The sequence below is a fragment of the Elephas maximus genome, chromosome 11 (genome assembly GCF_024166365.1).
Source record: "Elephas maximus indicus isolate mEleMax1 chromosome 11, mEleMax1 primary haplotype, whole genome shotgun sequence".
Classification (NCBI taxonomy): Eukaryota; Metazoa; Chordata; class Mammalia; order Proboscidea; family Elephantidae; genus Elephas; species Elephas maximus.
The window spans coordinates 97,688,372-97,701,493 of record NC_064829.1 but is presented as its reverse complement, the minus strand read 5'-3'; the positions used below and the strand labels follow the sequence as shown (position 1 = coordinate 97,701,493).

General features: G+C 52.6%; 1 protein-coding gene across 2 annotated transcripts; it reads left to right on the top strand.

Annotated features, from left to right (window-relative positions):
• The first annotated feature begins 265 nt into the window (after positions 1-265).
• Positions 266-8,109, top strand: CLEC11A (C-type lectin domain containing 11A). 2 transcript variants are annotated; one of them, XR_007519359.1, is made up of 5 exons: positions 266-564; positions 778-967; positions 1,214-1,405; positions 1,816-2,504; positions 6,151-8,109. XR_007519359.1 is itself a non-coding variant. In XM_049901622.1 (4 exons), exons 1-4 carry the CDS (start codon positions 418-420, stop codon positions 2,247-2,249), a joined length of 963 nt encoding a protein of 320 aa, XP_049757579.1. In that variant the 5' UTR covers positions 266-417; the 3' UTR covers positions 2,250-5,481. The 2 variants fall into 2 exon arrangements, 1 of the variants encoding a protein (XP_049757579.1); XM_049901622.1 differs by lacking the exon at positions 6,151-8,109 and having other exon boundaries at positions 1,816-5,481.
• Positions 8,110-13,122: the final 5,013 nt, after the last annotated feature.

Sequence of the window (13,122 nt, the reverse complement as noted above, 5' to 3'; positions counted from 1 at the left end):
GGTGCTGGCCCAGGCTGGGCCTGCCACCCTCGAAGAAAGCCAGTCCCAGGCTCTTCCTGGCCCTCTGAGCCAGGGTAGAAAGGAAGGAGCAGGGAGGGACCGAGCTCTGGAAAGTGGAAAGAGGGGTGTGTGTGAAGGAGACCAAAGGCAGGCGGATCCAGGCTTTGGAACGTTGGAGGTTTCCGGCCACAGAGGCAGGCCTCCGGGGAGCCAAGAGGGGCGGGGAGAGACACACACAGAGGAGACAAACGAACAGAGACAGGAATTGGGAGGAGAGGGACAGGAGTCCAGAGAAGCTGGGAGAGGCAGGGACCAGGGAGCCAGTGACCTGCAGACAGGGCAGGGCACAGTCCAGTCTCCAGAGACTCCTATAGACAGCAGGACGTCTGTGGCCTTGGGTGCCACAAGCCTAGTCCGATGAGGACAGCCTGGCTCCTTGGGGCCTTGGTGGTCCCCCAGCTTCTTGGCTATGGCCATGGGGCTCAGGAAGCTGAGAGGGAGTGGGAGGGAGGCTGGGGAGGCTCCCAGGAGGAGGAACGGGAAAGGGAGGCCCTGATGCTGAAGGTGAGCTGGGGTGTGTTGGGTCTGTATGGGGGAGTCCTAGGCTCCAGAGGGGGGAATTCCAGAGTTAAAGAAATAGGCACAGAGGATAGGGGTGACGGGATCAGAGAAAGGACTCTGGCTCAGAGAGCAAGTTAAAGTTCAGGGCTGGCAAGGGGAGGGTGGGGAATGGGGGGGTATGGTCCAGCGGCCCTGACCTCCTCTCGCCTGCTCCAGCATTTACAGGAGGCCCTGGGGCTGCCTGCTGGGAGAGGGAATGAAAGTCTTTCCAGAACCTCTGAGGGCAGAGAGGCCCAGGGGGCAGAGGAGGATGGACAGGGAGAGGAAGAGGAGGAAGAAGCAACCCTGACTCCCTCCTCCAGCCCCAGCCCTTCTCCCACCCCTGAGGACGCCATCTCTTACATTCGTGAGTACCCAGAAGCCCCGCCCTGTCCCCAGGCCTCGGTGACCACTTTCACAAAAATGAACCCACAATCCACTGTCTGGTGACCTTTCCGCAGCCCCGGCCACTGAGCCCTACCTTCCAGAAGTCCTGGGGTCCCCCTAGTCTCGTCCCTGGGAGCCCCAGGTGTTCACCCCGCCCCTCCCCAAGTACTCGGGTCCCGGAACCCGCTCCTAGCCCCCACCCAGCGCACACCCCTTCGCTCCGCAGTGGGCCGCCTGGCCGGCCTGGACGCTGGCCTGCACCAGCTGCACGTCCGTCTGCACACGTTGGACACCCGCGTGGCCGAACTGACCCGGGGGCTGCGTCAGCTGCGGGAGGCGGCGGGCGACACCCGCGACGCTGTGCAAACCCTGCAGGAGGCGCAGAGCCGCGCAGAGCGCCAGCACGGCCGCTTGGAGGGTGAGTCCGCGCCAGACCCGGCGGGGGAAAAGTGGGCGACCGGGGCGAGGTGGGAGGCTAGTCGGGGGGGGGAGTTCTGAGGCTAGAGGGGGACCCGGAGTGTCAGGGGCAAAGGGTCCCTGGAGATTTGGTGTGCGTTGGCAGATGGGGAGGGTAGAACAGCTGGAAGGGTGAATGCGGAGAGCAGGAGGGGCACTGGAGGAGGCGCTCGCAGCTTTTGGCGGCGCAGACCCCACTCAGCCGGCGCCACGCCCCCTCCAGTTCCTCCGGGGACAGTCTGGCCCCACCCCTGGAGGCCGAGCAGTTCTCACTCCACCTCCCCCAGCCCCGCCCCCAGAGGCTCTGACTCCGCCTTCCCCCGCCCCCCGGGGACTCTGACCCCGCCCCTTCTTTTTCCATCTCGCTCACAGGCTGCTTGAAGGGGGTTCGCCTGGGCCACAAGTGCTTCCTCCTCTCGCGCGACTTCGAGGCGCAGGCGACGGCTCAGGCGCGCTGCGTGGCGCGGGGCGGGAGCCTGGCGCAACCGGCAGACAAACAGCAGATGGACGCGCTGTCCCGTTATCTGCGCGCGGCGCTCGCGCCTTACAACTGGCCCGTGTGGCTGGGCGTGCACGACCGGCGCGCCGAGGGCCTCTACCTCTTCGAGAACGGCCAGCGCGTGTCCTTCTTCGCCTGGCACCGCGCTCCCCGGCCCCAGCCCAGCGCCGCGCCGCACCCGCTCAGCCCGGACCAGCCCAACGGCGGCACACTCGAAAACTGTGTGGCGCAGACCTCGGACGATGGTTCGTGGTGGGACCACGACTGCGAGCGGCGCCTCTACTACGTCTGCGAGTTCCCCTTCTAGCGGGCCGACCGGCGCCGTGCGCCCTTCCAGGACGCCCTGCCCTCCCTCTCTGCCGGCCGACGGAAGTGTGTTCCTCGGCTGGAGCACCTGCAGGCCGGGACCCCTTCCTTGCCCTTGGCTGCCCTTGGAGCAGCGAGCACCAGGCTAGGTCTGGCGCCAATAAAGCCTTGTGGAATCTGACTTGAGCAGCCTGAGGAGAGGCCTGGAACAGCAAGACCTTAACCTTTGGGCTCCTGTCCTGTCTTGCCTTTACAGGTATTTGAACTAAGGAGCCCTGATGGCGCAGTGGTTAGGCGCGCATTTCAGCGGTTGGAACCCACCCAGCAGTTCCTGCTCCGCAGGAGAAAGACCTGGCTATCTGCTCCCATAAACATTACAGCCTAGGTAACCCCATGGGGCAGTTCTGCTTTGCCATATAGTGTCGCTATCTGCACACAACAACACGAGTCCCAGAATCAGTGATGGAGAATATATTTGCGTATGTACACACGGTCATCTGTTTTCCCACACTGATTCCTGGAGTACACGCGTGCACACTGCTAGCAGACACCTCCATCCCGGAAGTGCCCCCACTGGTGGCAGTTGGGTCCCAAGGTCTGTCGTTCATTGTCCGTGGCCATGGAACAGGGAAAAGAGGTCTGGGAAACATGGAGGAGCTAAAGACTCTGACAAGCCCTGCAAGAAAGAGTTTATTTAATTTTGCTTAACCAGTGTGTAAAAATGGTGTGGTATGGTGTCATGACACCTCCTCATCTGCCTTCACAAGAGGGAGGAGAGAATCAAGATGAACAGCCCAAGCCTATGAGGTGGAGGTCAGATCTATTTCCAACCTTTTTACCAATTCTGACACTAGCTATCCCTCCCACGGCACTCTCTACTTCTCTACTGGGTTCCATAATTCGTTGCAGTGGCCACACAGAACTCATAGACAATACTCAAGATTATGGGGTTTATTAGGGAAGTACCAGGTTACAACTCAGGATCAACAGGCTGTAACTTGGGATGAGGGTCAAGAAGCATGTAGGCGAAGTCTCCCTTCTTCAGTGCAGGACAGCTCTCTCTGTCTTCTCTCAGCCATGTGGGGCTCCTCCTGGCCTCCTAAGTACAGCCTCCTCTCAGCCTCTTCAGGACAGGCTTCCTTTCTTGGCCCTCAGCCTGGCCTCTGCCCTGCTCAGGCAAGTGTTACAAAGGTCTTTTAGCTCTGTCGATAAGTGCCTAGAGGCACCCCTCTCTGGCAGCAGGACTTCTGCCCAAAGGCACTCAGCTCTTTCACCCTGTGGGTCAGCTCACCCACTAGCCACCTGCTTGGAAGCCCACCACACTGCCTTGTGCTGGTCTCCTGGTTCTGCTGCTGCTGTTTTTCTGCTACTTGCTGCTGCTTCTCACTATCTCAAGCCTTCTCTGGTGTTACAGCTCTCTGTCTCCCAGGTCTAGGAGGTTCTCAATGTAGGAATCCCAGGTCCAAAGGACACACTCCACTCCTGGCTTTCTTGGTGGTAGTGAGGTCCCCCCTCTTCCTAACTCTGGGATGGCTCATTTTAAGCTTAGTGGGATGGCAAAACTGACCAATCCCTTCATTAGGATTCCATACACCTTATTTGTGTGGTCCCACCCTGGCAAGGGTTCCATGCACCTTATTTGCATTGTTAGCAAGCTGTCCGATCTCCTTGATGGACTGAACCAAACAAAAACAAAAACAAAAAACCCATTGCTATGGAGTCAATTCCAACTCATAGTGACCCTACAGGACAGAGTAGAACTGCCCCCAAAAAGTTTGCAAGGAGTGGCTGGTGAATTCGAACTGCTGACCACTTGGTTAACAGCCAAGCTCTTAACGACTGCACCACCAGGGCTCCCTTGATGGGCCACAAGCACCTTATTTGCATAGTCACACCCAATCACTGTATGGGAGTTACAAGACCATGCATGTCTAAAAGGGCTATATTAAGTGATTCACTGCACCACACCGTGTGTCTCAAACTTGTTTCACCAGACAGATGGTGTCTTTTCATGTAATACCTGGCTTTGGTCTGAGGTGAGAGACACCGCCTGTGCCCTACCCTGATCCCCAAGGGCATGTGTTGAGACATAAACTTAAGGGTCCATCATACACAAGCACCAAATTGAGAAGCTCAGGTTCCCTGCCAACACTTTCCCCTACTTCCTGTCTGGAAGAGCATAGGTCAGTCACTTCCCCTCTCTGAGCCTCAGTTTCCTTATCTGAAACATGGGCACAGTCACCGCCCCCCCCCCCCCCGCCCCGGTATGGCCGATGCTCAGGTGAGGCCAGGGAAGTGAGCATTTGGGAAATGGTTGAACACAAGCCCCACACTACCTTCCTGTCAACATCTTTCATATCTCTTGTCTGGGCACAGTGAGGATGTCCAGGAGGTCACCAGCCTGGGCCCCAGCATCACAGACAGCACTCTTTGGGAAAGGCCCTCTTCCTTTGGAATTACTCCCATTGACTGACCCTGACATGGTCATGGAACGCAGGGAGGGAGCAGATGTGTGACCCTGTCTGTCCTCACACCTGGCCCTTCCCCTCCTTCAGCCATGGTACCACCCAACTAAAGTAACTCCATTGGATCCACCAATGGGAAGAATGAGCTACCGCTGTCATCTCCGGAAGGGAACTGCTCCCCACCCCAGTCCTTTTAGGAGTCAGTGCTTAGCACCAAAACCCCATACCGGTTGCTGTCAAGTCAACTCTGACTCATGGCGACCCCATGTGTGTCAGAGTAGAAATGTGCTCTGTAGGGTTTTCAATGGCTGATTTTTCAGAAGTAGATTGCCAGGCCTTTTTTCTGTTTTTTTTTTTTTTTTTCTGAGGTGCCTCGGTGTGAACTCAAACCACCAACCTTTCAGTAGGCAGCCAAGGGTGTTAACCATTTGTATCACCCCCCAAAAAACCAAACTCATTGCCATTAAGTCGATTCTGACTCATGGTGACCCTATAGGACAGAGTAGAACTGCCTAACATGGTTTCCAAGGAACAGCTGGTGGATTTGAACTGCCAACCTTTTGGTTAGCAGCCATAGCTCTTAACCACTGCACCACCAGGGCTCCTTGTATCATCCAGGGACTCCCAAACCAAGCCAAAACCAAACCCACTGCTGTTGAGTCGATTCCAACTCACTAACCCTATATGACAGAGTAGGACTGCCCCATAGGGTTTCCAAGGCTATAATCTTTATAGAAGCAGACTGCCACATCTTTCTCCCATGGTTAGCAGCTGAGCATTTTAATAACTGCACCACCAGGGCTCCTTCCACAGCCCCATAGGAGGTGCAGAATGGAGTGTGCATGGCTTCAGGTCAGGAAGGTTTCACTGGGGGGACTGAAGACCTCAGGTCAAAATTCTTCCTACTCTGAGCTTCAGTTTCTTGGGATGGGTGGGGGTGGGGCAGGAGGATGTACTGAGGGCACCAAGAGGACAGATTAGGCAGACATTGACTAAGCACCTACTGTTGCCCAGATGTTCTGGAAAGTATGTGGGTAGGACAGTGCAATGACTACCAGCTTGGATTCTGGAGTCAGACAGCCCAGGTTCCAATTTGGCTTCTGCCACTTAACCTACTGGGCAAACATGGACAAGCAAGACATAACTCACTGTGCCTCAGTGTCCCCATCTGTACAATGGGGATAATAATATCTACCTCTTAGAACGGAAGTCCTGGTGGCATAGTGGTTAAGAGCTACAGCTGCTAACCAAAAGGTTGTTAGTTCGAATCCACCAGGCGTTCCTTGGAAACCCTTTGGGGCAGTTCTATTCTGTTTTGTAGGGTTGCTATAGTGCTGGACATAGAGGGGTCTTTGCCACACTCACCGCTTGGCAAGTCAGCCTCATCTTCAGTTCTGTAGGGCTGTCTGCTGACACTGTGTCTTTGCATGTGTGAAGGTCCCAGTTCTCCAACCCCTTCTCTGCTGGGTGAAGACCACTAAGAATCAGCCTAACACATCACCCTGAACAACTCCACCCAACCCTGCCTCAGGCAGGGTTAGACGCCCTTTTTGGGATCCCAGAGCTGCTGGCACCTCTCCTGATCCAGCCCTGATTAAGCTGGCTGTGCCTCCCACACCAGACTGGGGGACCCTGGGAGTACTTTGAATGAAGGAAGATGCCTGTGTGGAGCCATGATGGGGACGCTGAGTCCAGTCAGATGCTTGAACTGCTTCTCTTTCCCTTCTTCCCCGTCAGGCTCCACCAGGCTGGGCCATCCGCCTCCTCTGGGCTCTCACCGGGTCCTAGGCTTCCCCTATTACAGCCCCTATCACTCTAGGTGCTACTGTATGGTCAATGTGCGACTCCACCTCTGGGTCAGGGGTTGCCATGTCTCCCCAGCACCAGTGAAGTCCAAAGCGGGGAGTGGAGGACATCTGCAAGGACTGTTTACGCATCAGATCAGCACGCCTGTTCGCAGTAGTTGAGGCTGAGTCGTGACTCAGGCCTGGCATTTGAGGGTGATTCGTGACTCAGGCCTGCGTGTGGGAGCCCTGCCCCCTCCTCCAGGAAGCCCTCTGGGGCCTCAGCAGGCCACGGTTTGCTGATGTCCCATCCTTGGCTCTCAGCAGTGTGCCTGCGGTTTGAGAGGCCACAGCGAGTACCATGGAAGGCCTCAGCAGATGGTTGGGATCAATGTGATCAGGGATCCCTGGGAAGTGGTAGAGCAAGAGTAGCGAGGCCAAGACCACCTGGCTGGAGGAGGAAGAACGAGGGATCTCGTCTGGCTTTGCTAGGACTACAAATCCCAGGAGGAATAGCTGAAAGCCCACTATCTCCTTCCCAGAACCACGTTTCCCAGCAGCCACAGGGAGACCCACGCAAGATACGTCCAAGCCGCCTCCTCTTCTCAAGGGATTTTGCCTACATTTTCCAGCAAACCTGGAATTCACGCCCCTGGAAATGAGGTCAGAGCTCGGCGGCTTCCAATCAGAGCTCATTCCTGCTCCTCACTCACCCCGAGGCACTTTGGGAAATATAGTCCCACCAAGCATCAACGGGGATGAAAAGCTGAAGTACCCTAGACGGTGGGACGTGCGCTCAGACCTTTCCGAAGAGAGATTTTCCAAAATATGAGTAGATATCCACGGGTGGATCATTACCATTTTTAAGAAACGAAGTAAATCAAACAATAAATCAAACTCGTAGCCGTGGAGTCGATTCTGACTAATAGCAACCCACTAGGACAGAGTTGAACTGCCCCATAGGGTTTCCAAGGAGCGGCTGGTGGTTTCAACTGACGACCGTTTGGTTAGCAGCTGAGCTCTTAACCACTGCACCACCAGGGCTCCAATCAAACAATGTTGTTGTTGTTGTTATTAGGTATCACCCAGTCTGTTCCCACTCATAGCAACCCCATGTACAACAGGAGGAAACGCTGCCTGGTCGTGCATCATTTTCACAGTCGTTAAGCTTGAGCCCATGGTTGCAGCCACTGTGTCAGTCTATCTCCTTGAGGGTCTTCCTCATTCTCGTAGACCCTCTACCAAGCATGATGTCCTTCTTCAGGGACTGATCCCTCCTGATAACATGTCCAAAGTAGGTGAGACAAGTCTCACCATCCTTGTTTCTAAGGAGGATTCTGGCTGTACTTCTTCCAAAAAGGATTTGTTTGTTCTTCTGGCAGTCCATGGTGTATTCAATATTGTTTGTCCACAACATAATTCAAATGCATCAGTTCTTCTTCCGTTTTCCTTATTCATTGTTCAGCTTTCGAATGCACATGAGGCAATTGAAAATACCATGGTTTGGATCAGGGGCACGTTAGTCCTCAGGGTTACATCTTTGCTTTTCAACACTTTAAAGAGGTCTTTTGCAGCAGATTTGCCCAATGCAATATGTCGTTTGGAAACCCTGGTGGTGTAGTGGTTAAGTGCCACGGCTGCTAACCAAAGGGTCAGCAGTTCGAATCCTCCAGGTGCTCCTTGGAAACTCTATGGGGCAGTTCTACTCTGTCCTGTAGGGTCGCTATGAGTCGGAATCGACTCGACAGCACTGGGTTTGGTTTTGGAATACGTCGATTGCTTTCTTGACTGCTGCTTCCAGGGGCGTTGATTGCGCATCCAAGTAAAATGAAATATTTGATGTCAGTATCTTCTTCATTTATCACGATTTTGGTTATTGGTACAGTTATGAGGATTTTTGTTTTCTTAATGTTGAGGTGTAATACATACTGAAGTCTTTGATCTTCATCAGTAAATGCATCAAGTCCTCTTCGCTTTCAGCAAACAAGGTGGTGTCATCTGCATAACACAGATTGTTAATGAGTCTGTCTCCAATGCTGACGCCCTATTCTTCTTTATATAGTCCAGCTTCTGGGGATTATTTGCTTAGCATACATATAGAATAACTACGGGAAAAGGGTACAACCCTGACACATGCCTTTCCTGATTGGAAGCCATGCAGTATCCCCTTGTTCTGTTCAAACAACTGCCTCTTAATCTATGTACAGTTTCCACGTGAGCACAACTAAGGCTTCTGGAATTCACATTCTTGGCAATATTATCTGTAATTTGTTATGATCCACCCAGTTGAATGCTGATAAAATCTTCAGTTTCCTCATCTTTGGCATTAGTGGTTGGTGAGTAAATCTGAATAATAGTTGTATTATCTGGCTTTCCTTGTAGACGTATGGATATCATCTTGTCACCGACAGTGTTGTACTTCAGGATAGATCTTGAAATGTTCTTTTTGACGATGAATATGGTGCCATTCCGCTTCAATTTGTTATTCCTGGCATAGTAGACAGTGTGATTGTCCGATTCAAAATGGCCAGTGTCAGTCCATTTCAGCTCACCAGTGCCTAGGATATTGATCTTCGAGCGTTCCAAATTTCATTTTTGACAATTCCCAATTTTTCTAGATTTCATACTTTGTACCTCCATTTCAATTATTAATGGAAGTTTGCAGCCGTTCCTTCTCATTTTGAGTCCTGCCGCATCAGCAAATGAAGGTCCTAAAAGCTTTACTGTATCCATGTCATTAAGGTCAACTCTGCTTTTAGGTGGCAGCTCTTTCCCAGTTGTATTTTAAGTGCCTTCCAACCTGAGGGGCTCATATAGCACTGGAAGCAGCACTATATCAGACAATGTTCTGCCCCTATTCATAAGGTTTTCACTGGCCAGTTTTTTCACAAGTAAATCACCAGGTCTTTCTTCCAAGTCTGTCTTAGCCTGGAAGCTCTGCTGAAACCTGTCCACCATGGGTGACCCTGCTGGTATTTGAAATACCTGTGGCATAGCTTCCAGCATCACACTAACAAGCAAGTCACCACAGTACAACAAACTGACAGATGGGTGGTAGATCCAGATAACCCAGGATAATTCCCAACTCAACATCCTTGACTTAGTCACATCTGCAGTGTCCCTTTTGCCACTTGAAGTAACACACTTACAGGTTCCTGGGATGACAACATGGACGTCTTTGGGAGCTATTATTCAGGCAACCACAGGTGTTAGAAGGTAAGTGAGGTCTGGATTATACAGCACTGAGCTGATATGGGGTCAGCAACTGGACACTTGAGAGCAGGGATGATGTCCCAGTGACTCTGTGCAAAAGAAGGCTCAGAGAGAGAGGAGTCCAGGTGTGAGCCCACATGGTGAGTAGTTAGGATTTCAGCCCTGGGGACTGCCCCTACCCCACCTCTCACGGTCGCTGCCATCTGAGGCCCAGCCCTGTGGCCCCAGGAGACAAACAGCCCTGCAGGGGCCCTCAACCTCCTCCCAGCACCCCAGCCAGAGCTGCTCTTTCTTCTTTGCTGAAGGACCGAGACTCTGGCCAGGACCCCTGCCACGCTCGGGGTAGGAAGCAGGAGCTGCTGGACAGGGGAGGACTCTGTGGCTCCTGGTCACAGGCCTGCTGCTTCTGGGTGAGAGCTGTGCATCTGCAGGGGATAAGCCAGACTCTCAGGGCCCTGCTGGGGTGCGGGACTTGTTTTCACAACACCTTGTCTCCCACAGGGTCCTCCTGGGGCACCTTGATGGAGGCTGAATTACACAGTAGGATCTGGACAGCCTCGGGAGTCAGCATGGTCATGGGGTGGGGGAGGGGCAGGCAGTGGCCTTAGAAAACCTCTGACTTCTCCCCACACCCTGGGGAACCCCTAACACTGGTTCTTTCTAGTTTTAGATGACAAGCCAACTTTTTGGTCGGAGGCAGAATCACTTGTCCATCTCTGGGACAATGTGAGTCTAATATGCCTGACCTTCCAGAGACCGAAGTTTTCCAGCTACTGCAGGACAGTATGGCACACATTCCCGGCCACATCGGCTTTCTTAACCTATGAGCACCAGTTTCCCCTGAGGAAGGTGACAGCAGACACCAGGGGCATCTACTGGTGCTGCTATAAAAGCCCCAAGTCCTGGTCCTGGGTCAGTGACTCCGTGGAGCTGACCGGGAGAGGTGAGTCTTGACCACACGGAGACCCCTGCTCAGATGAAGAGGGGCTTGGGAAGCAGGAAAGGAGCAGAGGAATGGATGGGGGTGCCTGGAAGCCATGGGGCTGTCTCTGGAGAGGGTGGCCCTGACACAACACCCTCCCCGTCTGGTCTGCTGTGTTTCTCCTCTTCTTTGCCTGATTCCTATGACCCTCCACCATTTCTCATTTTTCTCTTTCTCAACCTCCGTTCTCTCTCTCTGCTTTTTCCCTAACTGAAGTTCTCTCCCAGTGCTGTTGTAATAAAATACCACACACCAGGTGCCTTGTAACAACAGAAATTTATTCTCTCAAAATTTGGGGACTAGAAGTCCCAAATCCAAGTGCTGGCAGTGTTAGTTCCTTCTGGAGGCCCTGAGGGAGAGAATCTGTTCCATGCCTCTCTCCCTCCCTGTTTCTAGTGTCAGCTGTTCACTCTTGGCCTTCTTTGACTTGTAGTCACATCACTCCAGTCTCTTCCTCTATCTTCACATGGCCTTCCCCTCGCTGGGTGTCTCCGTGTCTCTTCTCCTTCTCTTGTAAGGACACTAGTCCTACTGGATTTCAGGCCACCCTAATCCAGTATTAAATTAACTAATTACATCTGTGAAAGGATAACTAAAAACCTGGTGCTGTAGAGTCAATTCCAACTCATAGCGACCCTGTAGGATGGAGTAGAATGGCCCCATCGGCTTTCCAAGACTGTAATTTTTAGGGAAGCTGACTGCCACATCTTTCTCCCAGAGAGCACCTGGTAGGTTTGAACCACCGACCTTTTGGTTAGCAGCTGAGCACTTAACCACTGCACCACCAGGGCTCCTTTGAGAGAATAACTACAGGAATAGAAATCAGCATCGAGCTAGTTCCTATGAGGTGGAGGTCAATTATATCCCCGCTTTCCAACTTCTCCATTACCTCTGACACCAGACCCACCCCTTCCCCTTCACAGCCATCTTTTTCTCTGATGTTGTTGCTGTTAGGTGCCATCAAGTCGATTCCAACTCATAACAGCCCCATGTGACAGGATAGAACTGCCCCACATGGTGTTCTAAGCTGTGATCTTTATGGAAGCAGATCTCCAGGTCTTTCTCCCTTGGAGCCACTGGGTAGGTTCAAACCACCAAACTTTAAGTTAGCAGCGAGTGCTTAACCACTATACCACCAGGGCTCCTTTTGTCTGTTGGGTTCAGTAATTTGCTGTAACATTTCACAGAGCTCACAGACTATACTTATGTTTATGTGGTTTATTAGGGTAATAAAAAGGATATAACCAGAACAGGATAGAACTAGAAGTAATAGTGTACAACCCAGACTCAGCATCAGGAAGAGGTATATGAACAAGGTCTGGAAAGGCCCTTGAAGTAGAGGGCACATGCCTCCCTTCATTTAACAATGGCGTGGTGGAGGTGTCTGACCTCCTTTGACTTCACAAAGGGGAAGGAGAATCAAGATCAATAACCCAAGGCTGCTTCCTGTGAGGTGGTGGTCAGACATGCCTCCTGTCTCCACTGTCTTTACCAATTCTGACACCAACCATCTCTCCCACGGCACTTTCTACTTCTCTGCTGGGTTTAGTAATTCATCGCAATGGCTGCACAGCACTCATAGACCGTATTCACTGTTATGGGGTTTATTGTGGAAGTAAGTTACAGCTCAGTTTCAGGAATGCTCAGGGTACAGTTCTTTGATCAAAACAGCCTCTTCTCAGCTATTCCCGCAGCCATGCCTCTCTCTGGCCCCTCGGCCTCTGCCCTGCTCGAGCAAGTGTTACAAAGCTCTTTTAGCTCTGCCGATAAGTGCCCAGAGGCACCCCACTCCACCAGTTAGCCTTGGCCCAAAGCACTCATCACTCTTGCACCGTGGGCTGGGAAGCCCACTGTGCTGTCTCCTGCCCGGTCTCTCCTGCTGCCCTTTCTCAGCTACTGCTTCTCACCATCTTCATTGTTACAGTTCCATCTCTCTTATGGTCTCCTCATTCCAGGAGCTTCTCAGTGCGGGGATCCTGGGTTCAAAGGACATGCTGCGCTCCTGGCTCTTTTTCCTTGGTGGTGATGAGATCGTCTCCTCCCACCTCTGAGATGGCCATTTTAAGCCTCGCAAGATAGCAGAACTGACCAGTCCCTTCTTTAGGGTTCTATAGGCCTTATGTGCATAGTCCTACCCCTACACAGGTGCCATGAACTTCACTTGCATTATTAGCAACTATCCAATCCCCTTTGTGGGCCACAGTTAAGACAGAGGTCCCCAGGCTGCGGAAAATTCCACTGCCTCAAGCGACGGCAACGGGTTTGGTTTTTTTTTTTGGTTTCAAGAAGCTTGCTTGGCATGCCCCCATAGTTTTACATTAGAATCCTGGTTCCCCTCTCCTTACTGCTTCCTCCAAACTAGAGGAAATTGGCAGAAACCAGTTTAGGTCCCATGCTGACATTCAGGATAACCTTTTACCTCATTAAATA